Source organism: Mustela nigripes, chromosome 10 (genome assembly GCF_022355385.1).
Source record: "Mustela nigripes isolate SB6536 chromosome 10, MUSNIG.SB6536, whole genome shotgun sequence".
NCBI classification, from domain to species: Eukaryota; Metazoa; Chordata; class Mammalia; order Carnivora; family Mustelidae; genus Mustela; species Mustela nigripes.
Window position 1 is genome coordinate 65,290,676 of NC_081566.1, and position 19,579 is coordinate 65,310,254.

The window sequence follows — 19,579 nt, forward strand, 5'->3', positions numbered from 1 at the left end:
CGTTGGGAGGTCCCATGCCCCCTCCCCCCGTGCCACCATCAGTGACAATCTGCTTCCCGAGTCTTCTCCCCGCGCGCTCATACCCGTTAGCTCGTGTCACACGGTGCGGCTCTGAGATGTGTGTGTGCGCGCAGGGGGTGCTGTACAGAGCAGGTCTTCTGATTCCAAGGGCTCTGGCCTTTCTGTCCTTTTGTGCGGCTCCCATCACCTTGGGGGTTTCCCCACGAACCCCATTGTCATCAAAGTTGGGTTCTAAGCTGTGTAGACATAACCCTTCAGGCCTGGGTTCTCAGAAAACTCGCAGAGAGAGAAGCGAGCAGACGTGGTTCGGTGGGACAGGCGTGCGAACCAGACCGAGAGACAGGGTCTCGCGTGCAGCCGCTAAGGGCCTCCCTGCAGACACACAGGTTCAGGATCCATCAGGGGAGATTCCTGGGGGTGAGCAGGGGCCCAGGACTGGCCATTCTGGCGCCTGTGGCAGCTTGGGATCCAGTGGCAGCAGCTAGAGCAGGGCAGAGGGAGGAGCTGGGAATAGGACAGGACCCAAGAGTCCGGGACCCTGTGTGCTGGGGGATGGGGTGGCGATGGGCCCTGCTCTGTCCCGCACTTTCAGCTGGATGGAGGCCTGCCTGAAGGAGGAGCTCCCTTCGCCGGTGGAGCTGGAGGAGAGCCTCCGGAACGGAGTGCTGCTGGCCAAGCTGGGCCACTGTTTTGCGCCCGCCGTGGTCCCCTTGAAGAAGATCTATGATGCGGAGCAGCTGCGCTACCAGGTGGGGAAGGGAGGTCTCTACCTTCCAGCTGCTTCCTCTCAAGCTTCCCCTTCTCAAGGCTGTGACAGTAGGGCGACCGTATAATTTATTGTCCACACCCGGACATGGTTGCAGATGAAAGGGACTGCTCTCAGTCACTGCACGGGGCCACCAGGAGTGGCTCGGGTCCCCTGGCTGGACACTGTGTGCAGGTTTTAACAGCAGAGGACTCTTGCTAGCTAGGTGTTGAGATGCCCCTGGTGGGACGCTTCTAAGCCAGTCGACACTCAGAGGCTTATGGGCTTTGCCGCCGTGACGATATTCCTGGGCCGCTGCCTCTTCTGTGTGCCCTGGCCAGCCCAGCCCTGTCTCCTCACCTCACCTCTGGACTCCCCTTTGCTGGGAAGCCTTCCTGGGTAGTTAATCCCACATCTGCGCCTTCCTTCCCAAATGTCCTGCCGGCTCAACCTTTCCTGGTGGTTTCTATCTGTCTGTGTCTCTCTGTCCTGGGGCTTGGGGGATGGAATATGGGAAACCCATAGGTCAGGGTCCTCTGGCTCCTCCTGCCCTTCAGGCTTCTGAGCTGTGGTCTGGGCTCTGGCCACGGGGAACCCTGGAAATAGATTCTCGTCTCTTCCCTTCGCTTTCAGGCCACCGGCTTGCACTTCCGGCACACGGACAACATCAACTTCTGGCTGTCTGCAGTAGCCCATATCGGCCTGCCTTCGGTAATGCTGGGCCTCGAGATTGGGGTTCATCTTGTCCCCCACTGACCCCCACCCCCTGTGTGCACGCTTTGTCCCCCGGGACCCTTCAGCCCCCACCTCCTTCCTCTCCTGGGTGAACTTGATCGGAGGATTTCGATGGCAGCTGCCTGTCTCTCAACCATGCCACCTGGCGCTGCCTCTCCTTCCCGCGGGTGAGGCAAGTGGAGGGAGATGGAGGCTCCCTTACCCCAGCTGCAGGGTCCCCACTAGTGAGCGAGGCTGCCGTGTGCTGCTGGAGATGGGCTCACGGGAGCCAGCCTTCTTCCCAGGTTTACAAGCAAGGCCACGCCACAGGCCACATCCCTTGGGGGTGGACTTGGAAGCCTAGCCCCTGGACCCGCGCTGGACACGTGCTATGTGTCCCTCGGGCTCTTCAGACCGTACATGTTTCTTGACTGTAAAGGGGTGTGGTGACCCCCCTGGATCCACCCTGGGCAGTTGTCAGGAAGACTGGGTGGTCTGCGCGGTTCCCTCGGCGAACGGTAGAGAACTGGGCGCATTAGGGCACCGCGGGACTCCACCGTGTATGTCTTCCTCCGGGGAACTGGGAGACAAGGCGGCCGCACAGAGAGGCTCGGTGGGAGGCAGGGGCAACTGAGACGTCTGTCCTCAGTGAGGCGGGAACTCAGTGAGGTCCCCAGGAATCTCAAATGGCCGAGAGGCTTTGGGGTTAGACCTCAGCAGTCCCCAGGGGGCACGGGTCGCCATGCTCCAAGGACTCGGTTCCTCGAGGGGCCCCCACTGCTCAGAGGCCTCTGGCTGAGCGACAGGGGTGAGTTCCCTGCCCCATTCGTGATGGCGCGGGCCTCCGTGGGCCTCTGCGGGAGCATGGCCGCTTGTCTGGCGAGAGTCCAAGGCCAGGAGCTCAGTCTCGCTGTGTCTCTAGGACGCACAGGGGGCCTCATTCTCCTGGAGGATATGGCCCACGTCCTACAACCTTGAGAGACCTACCTGTGTCTAGTGAGCCCAGGGCTGTGTCTGTGGCTAGGCCTTGGTTCAGTATGTGGCCCCAGGGCCTTTCTCTAACACTGAGTGTGTAGGTACAGTGCTGGCTGTAAATGGCCGGGGAGACGGGCCTAGCAGTCACAGGCCACAGAGAGCACACAGCCGGGGGAGAGGACACCGTTCCTCGTCCCTCTCTCTGTGGCTCATGTAGTGGTGTTTCTGATGGCTGTAACCAGCTGGCTTCTCCCCCAGACTTTCCTCCCGGAGACCACAGACATTTATGACAAGAAGAACATGCCCCGGGCAATCTACTGCATCCACGCGCTCAGGTGAGGGACCTGCGCTCTCGTCCTCGGTTTCCTGTGGGTCAGTGCAGCCGACAGTGGGCAGCAGGCGTGGGAGCAGGAAGGAGGGCGGGTCGGCCACAGGAGCGCTTCTCAGGAGAGGGAGACTGTAGAGGCTTGCGGCTGGGTCTAGGTTTATGAGCATGTGTTTTTACTGCAGAGAGAGAGATCATGCGCACAAACGGTGGGGGGCATAGGGGGAGACGTGGACTCCCCGGGGAGCATGGAACCTGACGTGGGACTCGATCCCAGGACCCTGAGATCATGACCTGAGCCGAGGGCGTTTCACCCACCGAGCCACCCAGATGCTGCTCGTGTGCATCCAGCAAGAGTGGACACGTTTGTGTGTGGCTCATAGGGTGAAGGAGAAGGGCGATAGGGAAGGGTCTTCCACTGGTGACTGGGGCCCAGAGGGATCCAGACAGGCCCCATCAAGAGCGTCGCAGGTGAGGCACTTAGCGTGAGTGGTGACCGCTGTCTGGCTGTACCCACGGCCGGCCATGAGCAACCAGTGGCTAAATCCTAGATCCTAAAGTGACCGACCCATCCCCGGGTCTGCCTTGTTGCCTCCTCCTGACTTCATTTCCCACGTCCGCGAGCCGGGCCTGCGGGTCTCAGCTTACGATGTCCCATCTCCAGACACTGCTCCAGCCGCACCCCCTTCTCTGGGAAGTCCTGATCCCCCCGACCTCTCCACCATCCCATTCCTCTTCTGCAGCACTTGTCTCGGGCTTGCTTCCAGTAACCTCACTCCCCGTGGACCAGGGGGCCTTGGTCCCCACGTCAGGGTCCCTGTGGTGTCTCACACGGACCCACACGTCCAGCACACCAACATAAATAGGCCCCAACGCCTTTCCTTCTTTTCCAGTCTCTTCCTCTTCCGGCTGGGACTGGCCCCGCAGATCCACGATCTGTATGGGAAAGTGAAGTTCTCAGGTGAGCCCAGATCCTTCCCCAGCCGCCTGCGTGGGAGGGTCTCGGGGGGAGGCTCTGGCCCTGAGGAAAGGCGTCTGTGGTGTCTTTGCAGCCGAGGAGCTCAGCAACATGGCCGCCGAGCTGGCCAAGTACGGCCTCCAGCTGCCTGCCTTCAGCAAGATCGGGGGCATCCTGGCCAGTGAACTGTCGGTGGACCAGGCTGCGGGTAGGGCCCGGGCTCTGGCCTGCGAGGGGCGGGCTTCATGGGAACGGGGAGCCTCTGGGCCTCAGATAGATTCTGGGTGCCACTCATCGGTAGGGAGGCTGCCAGGCCTGCTGGGTGGGGAAGGGGATGATATTAGAGCGGCGGTGGCTGGCCTCCTGACCCTGGTCCCTCACCCTTCCCAGTCCACGCCGCCGTGCTCGCCATCAACGAGGCAGTGGAGCGGGGGGTGGTCGAGGACACCCTGGCGGCCTTGCAGAATCCCAACGCGCTGCTGGGGAATCTCCGAGAGCCTCTGGCGGCCATCTACCAGGAGCTGCTGGCCCAGGCCAAGGCGGAGAAGGCCGCCAGTGCCCAGACCCGCGTAAGGAGCCGCCTCGGGTGCCGAAAGCCGGGCGGCCCAGGAGCCCCGCAGTGGACAGGACTCCTGGGGGTCCTGTTCCACGCCCCAGAAAAGCTGTGGGAAAGTGTTGCTTGTGGGTTATTGTCGCGAAGCAGGAGAGGCACCGGGGAGAATGTTGAGGACTGAGAGGAGGCAGGAGGGGTTCTGAGTTTGGGGTGGGCTGAGATGGGGACATGGAACTGCATGAGACCGACAGGAGGTGCCAAAGGTGGGCCTGGAGCCCTGGGTTCCCCAGACTTCTGACCAGACTGCCCTTTGGGAAGGCCCCTGTGGGAGGAAAGAGGTACAGACGGGGGAGGAGGAGGAGGAGACGAGGCCGGCGTCCCAGGCCTCACTCTCGGCGCAGGGGGGCAGAGAGAGCTGGGACGTGTATGACCGCTTCCTGACTCAGGCTGAGATCCAAGGCAACATCAACCACGTCAATGGTGAGAGAAGAGGCCTTGGGATGCTCTCGGGCTGAGCCCTTGTATTGGGCGGTTTGGGGGTGGCTTTTGCTTGGGCCAGCGGCCCTCATGTCTCAGGGAAAGAGAGAAAGATCCATGTCAAGAAGCAGCATGTGTCCTGTTCTGAGGCCTCCGTGCCCAGAGACGCGCCCCATCGGGGGTGCTTGTGTTTGGATGGAGATCCATGGGTAGGGCGGAGGCGAGGGCAGGCCTTCCGGCTCTGGGTCAGGCTCCCTCCCGAGAAGGAGGTGTGAGGAATGGATTGGGGGGGGCAGGAGGGGCTACTGGAAGTCTGGGGACAGAGGGGGCCTCCGCCTGTTTGGGGCAGGGTGTCCTCAGTGTCTGGGGCGGTGCGGGACGAAGGCTGCGAAGATCCCGCTGAGGGTTTGGGGCAGGGGCGGGGGCTCTGGGGCGGTGGGAAGAATAGGGCTGGGCTTTCACATGTTGTCTGCTGTGTCGTCTTGGTCTTTTGCAGTCCATGGGGCTCTAGAAGCTGTTGATGATGCCCTAGAGAGACAGAGCCCCGAGGCCTTGCTGGAGGCCCTTCTGGACCCAGCGCTGGCCCTGCAAGGGCTCAGGAGAAACTTTGCTGGCTGGTACTTGGAACAGCTGAGCTCAGACAGAGAACAGAAAGCACAGGTCAGGCCCACAGCCTGCTCCCCGCTGTTGGCTGCGGGGTATGGGGGCAGGTCTCTTCCTTAAGCCCTGCCTCTGTCACCTGCTGGTGTTCAGGCAGGGCCAACTATGTGTGCAAAGGATTACATCACCCCAAAGCCTAAGGGCCTAAACTGACTGGGGGGACCCAGACGCAGCACGGGCAGTGATAGGCTCCCCTGTTGCCTAGGGGGACCTCAGCTTGGCGATGTCGTCTCCACGGCTGCTGGCGCTCTCCCCAGCGTCTGGGCGGGTCTGTCAGTGCCTGGTGGGTACGGGGAGGCAGAGGCTCGAGGCAGGGTAGTCGGGCGCTGCTGGGAGCCGGGGCTGGCAGCATCTGCAGGTGTGCACGGCCCTGGGTTCCCCTCTGCTTCACCCCTTCCCCTCCCCAGGAGCTGGGCCTACTGGAGCTTTTGGAAAAGGAGGAGGTCCAGGCTGGTGTGGCTGCAGCCAACATGAAGGGTGATCAGGAACAAGCCAGTAAGTTGCCTCCGGCCAGGGCCTTCCTGGCTTCTGTGTAGGGTCACGCAGACTGGTACTGGTGGGGCCTCTCCCCCTCCCCACCCGTCAGGGCTGCCTGGAAGCATACGACAGCTAGGCTCCTGAAGGCCTTGGGGTCCTGATGGCCATGCTGTGGGGCTGGGGCTGGGCCGGGCAGCCCTCTGCAGGGCACGTCCCCTGCGTGGGGCCACTTTCAACCTGCTTGAGGCCTTTGGCTTCTGTGCAGTGATTTCCCAGGTTAGAGAGAAACTCATGATCACACTCAGTTCCCTTTGAAAACCCTGCGTACAAATATAATTCTTTATTAGAGGAGTGTGTTGGTGACCATATCTCTCCCGGGGGTCAGCCCGCCCACCGCAGGAGCGAGAGGAGGCAGGGCACGGGCCTGAGCTGCAACCCGAGGCCACCAGTCCTGTCACAGCTGCGGGCACCACCTGCTGGCCTGGCCGCTCACAGTCGCTCGCTCGTCCGCTGCCGACGCACGGGCCGGCTGCTCGCGTCTCTGCTGGACGCCGCAGGCCTTCCTGGGCTCCGCCGCATGCACGTAGCCCTCAGTCCCACGCGCTCGGTCCCACACGCTCGGCCGGGGCCTGAGACCTGCGTTTCTCCCTCCCTTCTCATCCGCCCAGTCCAGCCAGCCAGATGGGCTGCTCTTCCGGGGCAGTCCAGCCTGCCCCACCGCCGGGCCTCTGGTTGTCCGGGTTTCGTTTCTGCACACTCACCCACGGAGGGCGGGCGGCAGCGTCCAGCGCGGCCTCCGCTGCTTCGTGCTCCCTGGCGGCCGGGGCCCTGGGGGTCGTAAGGCGGTGCTGACACGGGGCGGCCGGTCTTCGTATCCTCATTTCTCCCCACAGACCCGCCTCCTTGATGCCAGGGCTAGATCTGCCTGGCATTTTCCAAAGCCTGCTGTTCGAGACCCCACTGATGCCCCCCGACCCCTTCGAGCTTACTGCTGCCCTTTGCGGCCCAAACGGGTCCACGTTGGGGCTGGTTGCCTGTCCTTCTGTGCTGTCGGCTTGATTTGGCCGCCAGAGCCCCTTGTCTGGCCTCCTCTTACTCCGCTCCACGGTCTCCCGCCAGTCCTGTCCCCGCCGCCCCCGCCGCCCTCACGGAGGCGGCCCCTCCCTTACCTGCCACCGTGCTCATCTCTGGGCCGGACAAGTGGCTTCCTCTGACTCCTCGCACTTCTTCCTCCAGAACGCTTAGATGCTTATTTTGAACAGAGCAGAGGGCAGAACAATTGTGCTTTTTTTTTTTTTAAAGGTTTGTTTGTTTTGAGAGAGCGTGTGTGGGCCTTTGTGCGTGGTGGGGGAGGGGCAGTGGGAGAGAATCCCAAGCAGCCGCCCCACTGAGCGCCGACCCGGGGCTCCATCTCAGGACCCTGAGATTGTGACCTGAGCCAAACCCCAGAGTCAGATGCTCCGGTGGCCGCAGCATCCAGGCACCCTGAGGCAGAACTCTAAAGAGTAGTTGCCAAGCCGTTCTGCCTCTGAGACCCCAACAGGAGCCAGTTAGATGGGAGAGGGGGCCGGGCCCTGGGTGCCCAGACTGTGCAGCCCTCCCCCTCCTCCCCTGCAGTGCTCCAGGCCGTGTGCAGGATCAACAGAGCCATCCAGCGGGGAGTGGCAGCTGCCACCGTGGAGGAGCTGATGTGCCCAGAAGCCCAGCTGCCTCCCGTGTACCCCAGCGCCCCAGCCGTGTACCAGCAGGAGCTAAGGGCGCTCCAGCAGCAGCGGGGCGGGGTGAGCCCCAGACCACACCCCCAGCGGAGCACCCTCAGTGGGCTCGGGGAGGGAGGTGGGCCGCTGTCCCTGCGTGTTGAGCTGATCCTAGGCGCTAGGACCCCTGAGCAGACCCTGCTCTACACACACATAATACGAGAACCCCACAAGGTAAGGTTTCCATTTTAGAGACGAGGACAGTAAGACGCAGAGGCCGACACGGCTCCCACCACAGCTGCAGCCGGCCGTGCAGCGCTGAGTGCAAATGCGTGCAAGTCCCCATGGCTCACCCCTCTGTCTGGCAGCCCCCGCCCCTGCGCAGACAGCTTCTCCCACAGCAGGGTGGTCTCCTGCAGGGAATCCCCAGTCCCAGGGGGAGCTGGAATGCACCTGAGGTCCAGACAGTCCCAGGCAGAGAGAAGGGGATGATGTCGGGGTGGAGGACTTCAGACTAGGAGACCGAGGGAGCCGCGCTGGGAGTGAGTCTGGGAAGGCTTCCTGGAAGAGAAGAGCCCAGTGCAGTCAGACCTGTGACACGAAATTCAGAGCATGACCCTGGTCGTGGCCACTCTGGCGGCTGCGTAGGAGGTGTGCGGGAGGTAAAGAAAGCACTGGGCCCCGGGTCATGGCCACCAGCGTGGGAGGTACCTTCCAACTCTGCCTCCGTGCCGTGGGCCCTCGGGCAAGTGAGCTCCTTGTCTACTCCTGAGTTCATATAAGGACGCGGAAGCAGTGGTGTGTGTGTGCGTGGGATTGTCATGAGGCACACGTCAGCCGTGAGCCTGGCCCCTGACCTCTGTGGCCGGGATTTTCCTTGGCGGGAGTCTGCCCTGCGGGGGCGCGCATGATGCCCCAGACACGGGGATCAGCACACACCAGGGTTTGGAAAGGAGGAGAAGCCGGGGCCACTGAGTGGGGCTGGGGCCTCTTTGTCCCCCTCTGTCCCCTGGAGCCTTGCGAGCTTCCTGGTGTGTGCTGGGAACCACCCGGAAGCCCGTGGGCTCATGGGTGAGTGTGGGCCCTGGAACCCGGGGGCTGGGTTTAACTTCCGTGACTATGGGCTCTTCTGCGAAAGGGGGATGTTAAGGGCACCTCCCTCCCCGGCCTGTTAGGAAGGCGCTTACCCACTGAGCCTGCAGAGAGCACGCTCTGCCGTCACGTTCAGTTAGTCGGCGAATGAAAGAGGCCGCTGGGGCTTGGGTCAGAGACTGGGGTGCGGGGATACCTCGAGGGCGGGCTGGCCGTGGCCCCAAGCCTTCACCAGCCCCAAGGGACCCGGCGCTCCCGTTACAGGAGCTCGGCCACGAGGAGCTCTTCGTGGCGGTGGAGATGCTGTCAGCTGTGGTCCTGATCAACCAGGCCCTGGAGGCCGGGGACGTCGGTGGCTTCTGGAGCAGTCTGGTGAACCCCGCCAGCGGCCTTGCCGAGGTGGAAAGAGAGAATGCTCAGCGGTGAGGGAGGTTGAACCCTGTGGCCAGGGGCAGGGGTGGAGATCTGCCTTGGGCGCTGCCCTGCTCCCGCCCCCCACCCCGGGTCTGTACGGGCTCCTCAGCCCCTGCTGTCCTGGGAATGGGGCTCAGGCCTCCCGCTTCCAGCATGTTCTGTGCTTCCAAGCCGAGGTGCTAGAAGAGCAAAGAACAGAACCAAATTCCTTCTCTCGTCCACCCAACATGGCGGGACGAAAGGGAGGAGGAGCCGTGGCCAGACCCAGACTGGCCGAGGGGGTGACTGGTGGGGACGTGTGGGGGTACGGGAGGCCCTGTTGGCAAGGGGACGTTGGGAGAGCTCTCAGGGCCTCTGTGTTTGTCATTGCACAGACCCAGGGCTGGTCGTGTGCTTGGCGCGGCAGGGTAGCGCGGGGACAGCGGCAGCCGGGGCCGGATGTCGAGGCCGCACTGTGGCCTTGACTTTCCCTCTCAGCGAGAAGGAAGCCATGGCCGGGGCTGGGGGTGGCCTGGAGGGGGTGGTCTGAGCTACGTTTGCCAGGCTCACTGTGGCTGCTGGGCTGAGGACGGGCTCCCGGGTTGGACGTGACAAGCGGACAGCCTCCAGCGTGGGTGTGGGGACACCTGTTGGAGGGTGGTGGCCGTGGAGGTGGCGAGGGGAGACTGGTTGGGAATCTGTTCCTGAAGGGGATGTGACGGGGTCGGGTCGTGTGTGCGTGTGGGCTGTGAGACAGAGTGTGGTCGCATGTGACGCACGATCTCTGTCCTCAGAGGCTGGAGCGCATGTCGGCCGAAGTGGGCAGGACTGCGCTGCACAGGCTGAATGGGCTCGGGCTGGGTTTCGGGAGCTCCCCAGGAGTTCCCGGGCTGCAGGTGGACTCCGGGGAATCACTTAGGCTCTGGTGTCTCAAGCCAAGAGCTCAGGATAGGGGTGTGGAGCCCCAGCAGTGGGAGGCTCAGGCGTGTGGGCGTCCGGGAGGAGGCAGCACAGGGGCTTTGAAAGCACGACCTCCAAGGTGGAAAGAGAGGCCGGAGCCTGTGAGGGAGGCCGAGCGGTGTCCGGAAGTGCCCTCACCCCTGGCTGACACCGCCCCTGCGGCTCTCCTCTCCCGCCCCTGCTGCCAGTTACTTTGATGGTCTGGCGGAGCTGCGCCGGGCGCTGGCCGGGGCCATCCTGAGCTGGAACAACCTGCAGGCCACTGTGCACCGGGTCAACGCCCAGGTCCAGGAAGAGACTGACCGTGAGTGGAATCCCGGGCCGGTGGAAGCAGCTCGGCGCGGGCAGCTTACCATCCCTTCCTGTGAGCCTGGTCCTCGGCCCACCCAGATCTCTCCTTCCTAGAGGTCCTTGCCGTCAGCCTCATCAACGAGGCTCTGGACCAGGGCAGCCCCGAGAAGACCCTGTCTGCCCTCCTGCTTCCCTCGGCTGGCCTGGAGGACATCAGCCTTCCTGTCGCCCCTCGGTACCATCTCCTTCTCGTGGCAGCCAAGAGGCAGAAGGCCCAGGTGAGGTCTGAGTGGGCTGAGTCCGTCCCCAGAGCAGGAAGGGCCTCCCCTGTGGGTAGAGCTGTGCCTGGGCTGCGCCTTGGGAGAGCCCCGTGTGATGAGACAGTCCCTTCTGAGGGGGAGGCCACCAGGAGGGACCCTGCGGGAAGGTGCCCGTCGGGCTGGGCCCTGGCTCGAGCGCCAGCTGGCAGTGCGCAGAGAGTGGAGGGGCTTTCTGAGTGGCAAGGGCACAGGCCTGGGGGCCGGACAGCCAGGCTGCACTCACTGCCCTAAGCTCTGCTCGTTGGTCCGTAAAATACCACGCGCCCTGGTGCTCTGTCTGTACCTTCTGGAATGGGGGAAGCACTCGGTCGGAGAGTGGGGCAGGGTTTGAGCGCGTGGCACCCTGAGCCATGGCCATCCGGAGCCATTGAGGGCTGGGCCTGCCCGCTGGACCGCCTGGGTCTGCTTCCAGGCGGCTGGCCCTGTGAGTCCCTCTCACACCACTCAGGGCCCTGTGAGCGTTTGGTGATAAGAAGCTTCTGGCCGGGTTAGGGCTTTCGGTGAGCAGCAAGATGGGTGCTGGTGAACGCCAACGCTGGCTAAGGACGGGTCGGGGTCTTCTCTGCTGAGCGTTGTTTGTGCCTGACAAATACAGGTTCCGAAAAAAGTCCTTTACTTTTTTTTTTCATGATTTTATTTATTTATTTGAGAGAGAGAGAGAGAGTGAGCACATGAGCAGGGCAGGGGGAAGCGGGCTCCCCGCTGAGCAAGGAGTCTGACCTGTGGCTCGATCCCAGGACCTCAGGATCATGACTTGAGCCAAAGGCAGATGCTTAGCTGACTGAGCCCCCCAGGCGCCCCAAGAAAGTGGTTTAGAATGCTGCCTGGAACAGAGTGCTCGAGCACATGTCTGTTTAGAAAGTTCTCTCTGCTAATTGGGAGGGAGCAGAGTCTGGGATTGGGATTGGGTGAGGCACGGGGGTTGGGGGGGGTTCCAGCCTGACCACGTGGCTGAGTGAGCCTGTGGTCACATGAACCCGGCCACTGCCTGGTGCAGTGGCCGGGTTCAGAGCCGGAATGGACAGGATGGGCTGGTGGTCAGGGTCAGGGTTGGCCTGAGAAGGTACACATGGGGCATAGGTGAATGGGGAGCTGGGACCGGAAGGGGGCGCCTCCGGTGTGGGCTTTCCTTGGCCGCGCAGGGCAGGTAAGTGTGCTGCTCAGAGGCGGAGGACATTGAGGGCTTCCAAGGGTTCTGGGAGTGCTGCGGCCTGGCTGAAGCTTGGCCAGCCTGAACGCAGGCCGGGAAAGAGCCTTCTGAGCCTCGCAGCTGCCCCAGGAAGCCCCAGGGGTGCACCGGCTCGGAGTGGGTGGAAGAGGTGGGCACCTCTGTTCCTGGGGCTCCTGCCGCCTTGCCTGGATTTTGGTCCTCATGCAGCTAAGCCTGGGCCCTGGGGTGGCTGGCCCGGGCTCTCATCTTCCCCATGTCAACTTCCTAGGCGACTGGGGACCCTGGAGCACTGCTGTGGCTAGAAGAGATCCGCCAGGAGGTGGTGAGAGCCAACCAGGACACAGACGCCGCACAAAGAAGTATGTGGGCCGCGCGCCCTGCAAGAGCCCAGGGGAGGGCTGGGGGTGGGATGTGGGCTCCCCACTCACCCCCTCTTGCTTTCAACCTCTTGGGGATGCGGCCAGAACTAGAGCAGGGCCTCGGTACTTGGCCTGGATGATCGGTCTCCTACCCACAGCTGGGCAGGAAATTCTTGGGGGCTGAGAACCCTCAGTCCGCACGTGCCTCCGTCGACGCCTTCCAGGGGTCCTCGCCCCCGAAGCGTGAGCACGGGAAGTCGGGTGGTGGCCAGAGGTGCTGGTAACTGGAGTTTGGGGTCTCACCGTCGGCTCTGGTTGTGGGGGGAAGGAAGAACTGGCTTCGAGAATAAGTAGGCAGGATCGGGAAGACACTGGCATTCTGCTGTAGGAGCTGGTAGTATCTGGTGTCCCTCTGTCCATCTGTCTGTTTGAATGACACAAAGGCAGGTATTGCACTTCTTGGATTTTGTTCTCTTCTGAAGAAACTATCTTGAGGTTCTCTGCCTGTATTCTGCCTTTGAGCTTCTGTACGAGGGACTTGGAGCTATCCTCCCGCCCAGCCGGCCCCGTGCCGCCTTCTCCGGGAAGCTTTCCTTGATTGCTCCCTTTTCCTTCAGCACAGCTGCGTGCTGCTGGGGTCATCTGTGTCTGCCCCCGTGCTTGGGTGTTCCCTGTTCCTTTCATCACATGGGGCTTGTGTCCCCCGTTTCTGAATGGACAGGACAAGGGCCCCATGGGAGGGACTTGGGGAAGGGGTAAGGACGAACCGCTCACTCCCGATATCCCTGTCAGTGGCTCTTGGTGTGGCCGCCATCAATCAGGCCATCAGGGAAGGCAAAGCAGGCCAGACGGAGCGGGTGTTAAGGAACCCTGCCGTGGCCCTCCGAGGGGTGGTTCCCAACTGTGCTGACAGCTACCAGCGGGTCTTGGAAGCCGCCATGGCAAAGAAGAGGCACCCAGGTAACGGCCGCAGCCTCAGCCTCCATGTCTCCGCCTGCCCCACCACCCCCTCCGAGCCCCCTCTCCTTCCTCACTTGGCTTCCGCTCAGGAGCCCCGGCACTCTGGGTCCGACACGGCATGAAGGACGGCTCCGCCTACTACTTCCACCTGCAGACCTTGCAGGGGACCTGGGAGCCGCCCTCCGGCTGCCGCCTGAACACGTCCCACCTGACTCGGGAGGAGATCCAGGTTGGCAGAGGCCCCGTGGGGGAGGGGGTTGGGGAGGGGGCTCCCCCCCGCCGGGTGCCACAGGCTCTCTCTCCCGCCTGCAGTCGGCCGTCACCAAGGTCACCACAGCGCATGACCGCCAGCAGCTCTGGAAGGCCAACATCGGCTTCGTCATCCGGCTCCAGGCCCGCCTGCGGGGCTTCCTGGTCCGGCAGGAGTTTGCAGAGCGCGCCCACTTTCTGAGGACCTGGCTGCCGGCCGTCGTCAAGATCCAGGTGGCCGGCTGTGGCTTCGGACATTGTCGGGGGTGGTGGGCTTCTCTGAGCCACAGGGGTTTCCTCCTGCTTGCTTTCTGCTGAGCAGAGGGGGATGATCTTCTGGCCTTGGAGCAGGAAGGGCTACGAGCTGCCGCCAGGAGCCTGGACTGCCTGGGTTTGAATCCCAGCCCCACCAGGGGTGGCTGGGTGACCTGCACATGCGCCCGCTGTCGCCCAGTTTTCCCAGCTGCAGAATGGGCACGTGGTCGCTGGAGCGCCTCCTTATAGGGTTGTCGCGAAGCATCCGAGTGGCGTCTGGCTGGCAGGCGCTTACTGTTGTCACATCGCTGTCCCCAGGGCAAGAGCGGCTCTGTCGCCTCTGTGTGGGGTGGTGGGAGTGAGATTTAGCAAGCTGTCGAGGTCCAAGACACAAGGGCTCCCCGAGGTGGGTAAGCAGGACCGGGTAGGCCATCCCCGAGGGGAAGAGCCATGTCTTTTCTCTCCAGCTAGCCCTGTGGCTGGTCCAGTGCGGCCGCGGGGCAGGACCTACACGTAATGGGAAAGTTGGGCCTCAGGCCCACCCACTTGACAAGCCAGGAAAGATGGAGCCGAGCAGAGACCCCAGGTAGAGGGGACCCGCAGGTCGCGTGAAGGTGTGCACAGTGCGAAGGTCCTTTATTGACAATGTCTGCACGTCCGGTCTGCAAGGGTGCCCCCTGCGCCGGGCCAGGCAGGAGACGGATGGGACAGATGAGTGACCACAGCTCCTCTGGCAGGACCTGGAGCACAGCTGACATTAGGTGCCTTGACGGCAGGGACACGAGGGCAGCCCTGAGAGCCTGGGGGTGGGGGGCCCTCGAAGGCGAACCAGCACGTGTGGGGTAGCAACTGGGGGCTCAGGCTTTAGAGTCAGAGGCTGGACTTGGCCTCCTGGTCCTCCTGCTTGTGGGTCATACGACCTTGGGCACCTCTCTTAAGGCCACTCTCACACCATTCCTTATTCACAGCGAGGGCCCCACCTCGTATGTCGATTATGCGGGCTCAGCGGGAAAGTCCCCGGGGCACTGAGCTCAGGGAGCGCTTGTGGGCAGCAGCCATCGGAAGGTGTTGAATTGCAGGGCACCGGTCCCAGGACTCCCTACAGAACCTTAGTAATTAGCATCTAGCGGTCTGATCGCAGAGATTCCTCCCTCCTGAGCCTGGACTGGAATTTCACACGCATACTACAGAGCCAAAAAGCCAGTGACAGCGGAAGAGGGGATGGGGTCAGAGGGCATGTGTGCCACCAGCATTGGGGCTGTGTGGTCTCTGGCCTGGGTCCTGGGAGACGGGGAAAGGGAGCGGTGGCCCAGAGCCTCAGGCCACCTGTGCTCCAGCCGTAGGGAAGGAAGAGGCAGAAGTGGGGCTCCGGAAGCTCCGAGCCTGACCGAGCCCACAGGTCAGGTCCTGACTTCTGACCAGTCCAGACTGGGAGGCTCTTGTCTAAGGGGGAAGAGCTGAGAGGGGTCCCCTTAGAGGGCAGCTGGACCTGGAGCGGGAGAAGAACCGGTGCTGAGCAAAGGCTCGGGCAGGGGTGGGGGGAGCTTCCTGGCCTCCAAGCTCCAGGCCAGACAGCCGCCCTCCCAGGCCGCACTGGCCCTTTTGCATCCTGTCCCAGCAGAGCGACGGGGTCAGCCATGGGGGTGGACCGCGGCCAGCCGAGCTGTGTGTAGGAAGGGAGCGGAGGACAGCTGGACGGAAGGGGCCACTCAAACAACCAGCCCACGGCCGTGCCTGTGCGGGAGGATGGTCTGGGTTCTGAGCGCCCTGGAGAAGTTTTCCCGTGGGACAGACAGGAAGGATGTCAGGACGCAGGGGTGCCTCCTGCACGTCCAGAAGAAAGTGTGATGTTTGAAGTGGCTGGAGTCACTGAGGAAGGACCGGGCCAAGAGTCATGTGGGTCTGGTGGTCAAGGCCTTCAGGAGGCTCAGGCAGGCCTCACGCAAGCTGCGGGGAAAGGGGAGCGGCCCCGAAACGGGAAGGGAGCCGCCAGTTTGTGCTTTAGGGACCGGAGAGCGTGTGGTTCCCAGAGGAGCTGGTCATCCCAGCCCCTCCCAGCAGACCCGCAGGGCCGGGGCGCCGCGGGACAGGGAGTCACCGGGCGCCGTGGCAGGCAGGCTGGCGGAGGCGGAGTGGGGTGCTGGCGTGGTGCACGGAGTGAACAAGGGTCGCGTGCGGTCCACATGGCATCGGCAGGAGTGGGGTGCCTCACTTCGCACCTGCGCACGTCTCTGTCCCTGCTCTGTGGGTCCCCCCAGACTGCACGTGAGTGCCTCTGGGGGACACAGTGCGTGCTCTGGTGAAGGTGTCAGACTGTTCACCTCTTGTGACTTCCAGTTGGGTTTCCGTGACGCTGCGTGGGGTCGCTCGTGTGTGCCTGTGTGTGTGTGTGCACGTGTGTGTGTGTGTGTGTGTGTGTTTGCACGTGTACACGTGTGTGCAGGGACGGGGGTGGCAGAGCCTGAGCTGGGCTGGCGCAGATGTCTGGTCGTCCCGTGAGGGTAGCCGTTCACAGAACAGGGCTGGTTTCCCCTCCGCCTCCCCCAGCCCCCGATCCCTGGGACGGCCTGTCGCGCCGCAGGGACCAGCGGGGGCACCCTCTCTCCTGCCCTGACACAGGCTCACTGGCGGGGGTACAGGCAGCGGAAGGCGTACCTGGAGCGGCTGCAGTATTTCAGAGCCCACTCGGATGCTGTCATCAAGGTAGCTGCTGCGGGGCTAGGCAGGGGGTTCCCACGTCCCGAAGGGCCCTCTGAGATGATGGGCGGTCGCCTCGCGGCCTCTGAGATGGTGGGGGCCTGCCCGGGTCCTGGTCTGGGTCCGAGGGCCAGCCCTGAGCCTGCAGCTCTGAGGTGGCATGTGTCCTCAGATCCAGGCCTGGGCCCGGGCATGGGCAGCTCGGAGGCGATACCGGAGGCGTCTGGGATTCTTCCAGAAGAACGTGAGTGTTCCCTGCTGCCCCGTCCCCATGCCCGACCTTCTGCCAGGGGACCTGGGCGAGGGCATCCGGCAAGCCTTTCTCCACCTGCGCTCACGGTAGGTTGAGTCCATCGTGAAGATCCAGGCATTTTTCCGCGCGCGGAAGGCCCGCGATGACTACAGGACGTTAGGTACGTGACCTGGTCCCCTCTGATCGCTGATCTGCCCATGCTCCCTCTGTCTGCGAGCGCCTGGCTTCCGGTAGTCAGCAGGGCAGAGGTCACGCCTCCCCACGGCTTACACGCTGGGCTTTGGAGAAGTCTGTCCTTCCTCAGCCCCCTCCTCGCCAACCGCTGATGCCCCAACCTTGAGCATTTCTCCGGATCCAGGGTGCGTGGGGAGTGAGGATGTGTGCTCTGCCTTTGGGGATCCCCCAGTTTAGAGGGAGAGACAGGAATTCCCCCAGAGCCAGGCAGGTCTAGATATCCCTCCTGGGGTCACATAGCAGGGAAAGAGAAGTTACGAGATGTCTGTGCAGGAACATCCTCGAACAGGGCCTGTCGCCGAAGCCCCCGCCTGCCCCCGAGATGGCCCGGTCATGGGGAGGTCTCCCCTTGGCAGGTGCTTGCTGTCCCGGGCTTCAGATTTCCTGTGGCTGCCACCAAAGCAAACAAGGGACAGCTCTCCTGCAGGACTTCCCGCCTCCGTGCACTTTGCCTTCTTGTGTGGCCCGGAGATCCCCCAGCCCTGGCCCTCTGTGACCCTGCATGCACGCAGCCTTGTGCCATGCTGGGACTTTGTCCTGTCCCCTTGGTCCCCTGAGAAGGGTGCACATCTAAACCCTCTCGCAGATGATTCTGGGCCGCTCTTGGCTCCTGTTCTTAAAGCACAGAAGCCCAGCCATGGAGGTCCTCTGTGAGGTGATCCCAGGGTCCACTTCTAACTCAGCCTCTGGCCCTTGGGTTCTGGGAGGTGTGGGCCCTTTCCCTTCTGGGCCTGAGGCGACACTTCTGGCCTTCAGGTAGAACACAAGACGCTGGCCACATGTCCTGTGCTGCCCGAGCCTGTCATGCCCGCGGGGTGCCGCCGGCCCTTCCCTGGCTGCGGATGCTTGGCCAATCTGAGGAGCAAATGGGACTAGGGGCTCATCTGAGGGCGCTAGGCCTCCGACCTGGGGGCAGGCAGTCCTTGGCGTCGGCCCCGGACTCCTGTTCTATCGTACCTGGCTATCACCCAGGGAGCTTGGGGACAGGACTGGTTTGAGGCAGCCCGCTGCCCCCGGCCACAAGCAGAACCAGTTAGAAAAGGACTGGGCGTTGGGGGCCTGTTGGCCTCAAGCAGGATGGGGACCAAGGGCTGGTAATAGGCAGGGGCTGGCGAGGACCTCTTTGGGAGGCGCGGCTGGTCCTGATGCCTCTTTCCTTCCTGCCAGTGCACGCAGCCCATCCGCCTCTCCGCCTGGTGTGCAAATTTGCCCACCTCCTGAATCAAAGCCAGGAGGACTTCCTGGCGGAGGCCGAGCTGCTGAAGCTCCAGGAGGAAGTGGTTCGGAAGATCCGGTCCAATCAGCAGCTCCAGCAGGACCTCAACCTCATGGACATCAAGATCGGCCTGCTGGTCAAGAACCGGGTCACCCTGCAGGTGAGGAGCCAGCCCACTGTCGCCGGCATGTCCTGCGTCCCCTGCCTGTCTGGGGAGGGTAAGAGCAGGAGACCAGGCAGACACATCCCTGGTGTGAATGGAGAGCGCTTTCTGCTCTTCCTGCTGCTTCCTCGTGATGGGTGCGGGCTGCCTGCATCTTCTCCAAGTCTGCCTCCTCCTTGGGGAGCGGGGGGGAGTCTGTGCACTTTGCCCGGGCAGCGCGGAGCAGCACGTGAGCCTGCAGACACGTGGCGACGTGGAGGAGCATGTGCTCCAGCTCGGACGGCAGAGCAGCAAAAACCCACAGACGTGATGTCGGGGCCTGGCAGCCCCGATCTCTGCAGGGACTCCCCCTGTGACGCCAGAGGAGCCAGCTGAGGTGTTGGGGTGGCCGAGGCCGGGTCCCTCTGCCCCCCAGCACCATTTCTGTCTCGCTCCTGCCATGAATGGCTCAAGTGGCTCTTCGAGGGGCCACTGCTGACCGTTGCTCTGCCCTGTGTGGGCCCGCCCCGCGCCTGCAGGAGCTGGTCTCCCACTGCAAGAAGCTGACCAAGAAGAACAAGGAGCAGCTGGCAGGCCTGATGGTCCTGGACAGGCAGAGGGGGCTGAAGTCACTGAGCAAAGAGAAGAGGCAGAAGCTGGAAGCGTACCAGCACCTCCTGTACCTGCTCCAGGTGCGCAGCAGCCCCGAGGGCCTGGGGCCTCGAGACCTTCCTGTGCGCGCAGTCCTCTTCCCAGCCCTAGTGCCGTGGCCCCAGAGACGGGGACCGCCGCCTCCCGTTCGTCCTCCGAGGGAGCTCCTGGCAGGAGATCCTTGCCTGATTTGCTCGCTAGTCCTCTGGGGGCCTCGTCAGCCACCCGCCGCCCTCTCGCTTGCAGACTCAGCCCATCTACCTGGCCAGGCTCATCTTCCACATGCCACAGAGCAAAACCACCAAGTTCATGGAGTCCGTGGTCTTCAGCCTCTACAACTACGCCTCCAGCTGCCGTGAGGCCTACCTGCTACTGCAGCTGTTCAAGACGGCGCTGCAGGAGGAGATCAGGTAGGGTCCCGCGTGCAGAGGACGACGAGGGGGAGGGCTGAGACCCCGCCCGGGACTGCGGCCCTCCGCCCCGTGAGGACCCGCAGAGGCTGGGGGGCAGGAACGGAATCGGGAGACCTCTGTTCTCAGCCTCCTAGGAGCGCCCGGAGGCCGTCTCCCAGGACGGTGTGGAGGAGGGAGCGCAGGCGGAGGGTCAGCCTGCGGGCTGAGCCCCCGCTGCAGGGACCTGCCTTCAGGGCACACACCCCGCAGTAGGCTTCCTAGAGAGGAAACGCAGCTGTTCGTCCTACGCGGAGGCAGGGGTCCAGCTTCTGTGACCTCTCG

The 19,579-nt window shown here is 63.2% G+C and overlaps 1 protein-coding gene across 1 annotated transcript in view; it reads left to right on the top strand.

The window, feature by feature from the left end:
- IQGAP3 (IQ motif containing GTPase activating protein 3) overlaps nt 1–19,579 on the top strand; it is a 34,007-nt gene that overhangs the window by 5,733 nt on the left and 8,695 nt on the right. The window contains exons 3-25 of the mRNA XM_059413656.1: nt 614–770; nt 1,400–1,477; nt 2,714–2,790; nt 3,674–3,741; nt 3,833–3,946; nt 4,129–4,307; nt 4,693–4,771; nt 5,265–5,428; nt 5,836–5,923; nt 7,523–7,686; nt 8,959–9,116; nt 10,236–10,351; nt 10,453–10,616; nt 12,098–12,188; nt 12,981–13,148; nt 13,238–13,377; nt 13,461–13,631; nt 16,272–16,355; nt 16,522–16,593; nt 16,693–16,762; nt 18,004–18,212; nt 18,734–18,886; nt 19,092–19,255. Of these exons, the coding sequence (XP_059269639.1) occupies nt 614–770; nt 1,400–1,477; nt 2,714–2,790; nt 3,674–3,741; nt 3,833–3,946; nt 4,129–4,307; nt 4,693–4,771; nt 5,265–5,428; nt 5,836–5,923; nt 7,523–7,686; nt 8,959–9,116; nt 10,236–10,351; nt 10,453–10,616; nt 12,098–12,188; nt 12,981–13,148; nt 13,238–13,377; nt 13,461–13,631; nt 16,272–16,355; nt 16,522–16,593; nt 16,693–16,762; nt 18,004–18,212; nt 18,734–18,886; nt 19,092–19,255 (2,928 nt within the window). The remainder of the gene's footprint in view (nt 1–613; nt 771–1,399; nt 1,478–2,713; nt 2,791–3,673; nt 3,742–3,832; nt 3,947–4,128; nt 4,308–4,692; nt 4,772–5,264; nt 5,429–5,835; nt 5,924–7,522; nt 7,687–8,958; nt 9,117–10,235; nt 10,352–10,452; nt 10,617–12,097; nt 12,189–12,980; nt 13,149–13,237; nt 13,378–13,460; nt 13,632–16,271; nt 16,356–16,521; nt 16,594–16,692; nt 16,763–18,003; nt 18,213–18,733; nt 18,887–19,091; nt 19,256–19,579) is intronic.